At 41.7% G+C, this 2640-nt stretch overlaps 1 protein-coding gene across 1 annotated transcript in view; it reads left to right on the top strand.

The window, feature by feature from the left end:
• Positions 1 to 2377: 2377 nt before the first annotated feature.
• The window catches only part of LOC121954738 (acetylcholine receptor subunit alpha-like), a gene marked incomplete at its 3' end in the record, with an annotated part of 25230 nt that continues 24967 nt past the window's right edge, over positions 2378 to 2640 (top strand). Inside the window, 1 exon segment of the mRNA XM_042502424.1 lies at positions 2378 to 2432. Coding sequence (XP_042358358.1) covers positions 2378 to 2432 — 55 coding nt within the window.

Below are 2640 nucleotides of genomic sequence, written 5' to 3'. Positions count from 1 at the left end.
TGAAATCAGATATCTGCCATTTCAAAGAGGTGGCACTCACTGAAGAAATTGACTAATCTCAGAAGCTGAGATTTTTAAAGGGTATCTGGTAACGCAGAAGTGTGATTGACGGCACCCCTGTGCTCTGAATTATCTTTAATATATTACAGATACACAGATGAACTTTGGGTATTGATTTTAGGCCAGAATGGGAGTGAAATTGATTATTTTTCTCCATGTCATTAAATTCTGAGATATAAGGTGTCTATAAGACACTGACAGACACCTTAGACTCATCTTAAAGTGCTCTTTCATAACCCCGTCAAAATTCAGTCTCCATGTTCACCCCATGTATGAGTGAGGATAGAGGGAAAAATGGAGGTCAGTGTGTGTGTGTGTGTGTGTGTGTGTGTGTGTGTGTGTGTGTGTGTGTGTGTGTGTGTGTGTGAGTGTGAGTGTGTGTGTGTGTGTGTGTGTGTGCGCGCATTTGAGTGAAGAAGACAGACAGAGACAAAGAGAAACCTATGTAGACTGGCTCTGAGGTAATGTTTCTCTTTGTCAGATAGAAAAATAAGCACAGAAATTGATGCAGACTGAGCACAGACACACACAGACACACACAGACACACACACATACTATTATATATACACACACAAGCACTCTTGTGAAGGCCAAAATGCCATCAACCCTCTTTGCCATGTGCTCAGTTTTTTAGTCTCGTACTGCCATCTAGTGGTGACAGCAGCTGCTTCTTCAAGGTTTCATAATAAAATATCAGTGAAATTTAAACCTTACTAAAGAACAAGCGACGCCATTTGTCTGAGGCGCAAAAGTCTCTGCAGCTGACGCAGAAAAGGTGAGCAGGATGTTGATTTTCACCTCATGGTGGAAATGTTTTTAAGAACAGATTCCAGAATAAGATTACAATATTTAGAAAGAGAGATGACTGGTTGCTCTGTAGGTTATGATCCAACCTAGGTTTGGAAGCTTTGTCAGGTGCCCATGGAGGGAAATCCAGGCACTCCAAAAATGTGAAAAATGTGATAAACAAGAAGAAATTACATTAAAAGGCCTATATTATAGTGGCTAAATCATTAGAAAAGCCAACATGTTTCAACTTACTTATAAACTGCATGAGGCTGATAGCACAAAAGCTGATGCCGTTCATTGCCCAGGATATACACAACACTATTTTTACCTTAACCTTCATGTAATGAAGCAATACTACACTCCAAGGTGGATTTATTGTCATTTATGGCACGACAGCGACATTAAAGCACATCTTCCTATATAATACTGCGATTGCACAACTATTACCATTGACATATATAATCAAAATGTAGTCATGTTGAGGGCAAACTAAAGAGCTTTTTGTGACTCTTACCTCCATTTCCATGGAAAAAGAGTCTGACTAATTACTGGAAAACAATCAGTCACGTCAGTTGAATCCTTTATGTTATATAACCTAGTTTACAACTTAAACAAGAAGTTCGAACCTTAGTGTCAACCAGCAGACACATTTTCCAGTCCCTGTTACACCTCAGTTAAAACCTGCAGACACATTTTCTGGTTCTTATTGAACCCATGACCTGTAGACACATTTTCTAGTCCCCTGTTGTACCTTAAATGTGTCATTTTTAACTGCATAAAAAGTCTTGTGAAGACGCAGTGAAACTTAAAACCTTTGTTGTCTTGGTGAGATATGTAACCGGTCAGTTGTTCAGTGTGACACTAGTTCCTGTCATGGCATGGCATGCGTCATGCTGGCAGGGTGATGGGTACAGTGTGTGTGTGTGTGTGTGTGTGTGTGTGTGTGTTAGGGTGGCAGCATGTGTGGAGATGCTTCTCATTCCATCAGTGACAGCTCTCAGCTGTCCTTCTGTCTGCCTCCTTCCTGTCTCTGTCCCCTACATTTGTCCATCTGTCTGTCTTTCCTCCTCTCCGCCGTGCTGTCTGTCCTCATGTCTCTCACAGCCACCCGCCTCTATATTTTACTGATGTACAATGCTTCACTGTTAGAAAAACTTTAACATGTATGAGAAATGATGACAGCATTGATCTGTGTATAACAACACACACACACACAAACACACACAAACACACACAGAGTCCCAGCTGTCTCCTGTGCCTTAAAGTGTGCTGAGAGGTGGGGGTGTTTCTGGGTGGGGGTTGTGGGTCGGAGAAACCAGAGCTCCCTTACTAGGCGAGCCACCTTCCCACTACTCACTTAAACTCCAGAGTGACTGAGGCTGGCAGCTTCAGTGTGTGTTTGTGTGTGTGTCTCTATGTGAAGTCAGTTAGCTCGAGGTTAGCTTGTGACCTGCTAACTGCTCTCCAACTTGTCACTAATTAGATGCTGTAGATTTCAGGGCTGTTTTATAAACATCTGCTGGAGATATGAACCTCTTGAAGGTCCAGATCTGTCTCGCATGGATTCTTAGTCTATTTGCCGGTAAGTCTTCCTGTGAGTGTGTGTGTGTGTATGTATGTGTCTATGTATGTATGTATGTATGTATGTATGTATGTATGTGTGTATGTGTGTATGTGTGTATGTGTGTATGTATGTATGTATGTATGTATGTATGTGTGTGTGTGTGTGTGTGCACGCGCACACGCACTTGTGTGCATGAAAACGTCCAAATAAAGAGGTAAGTGTAGTC

This window comes from Plectropomus leopardus, chromosome 15 (assembly GCF_008729295.1).
Source record: "Plectropomus leopardus isolate mb chromosome 15, YSFRI_Pleo_2.0, whole genome shotgun sequence".
Taxonomy (NCBI): domain Eukaryota; kingdom Metazoa; phylum Chordata; class Actinopteri; order Perciformes; family Serranidae; genus Plectropomus; species Plectropomus leopardus.
This window is presented reverse-complemented; position numbering and strand designations above follow the sequence as displayed.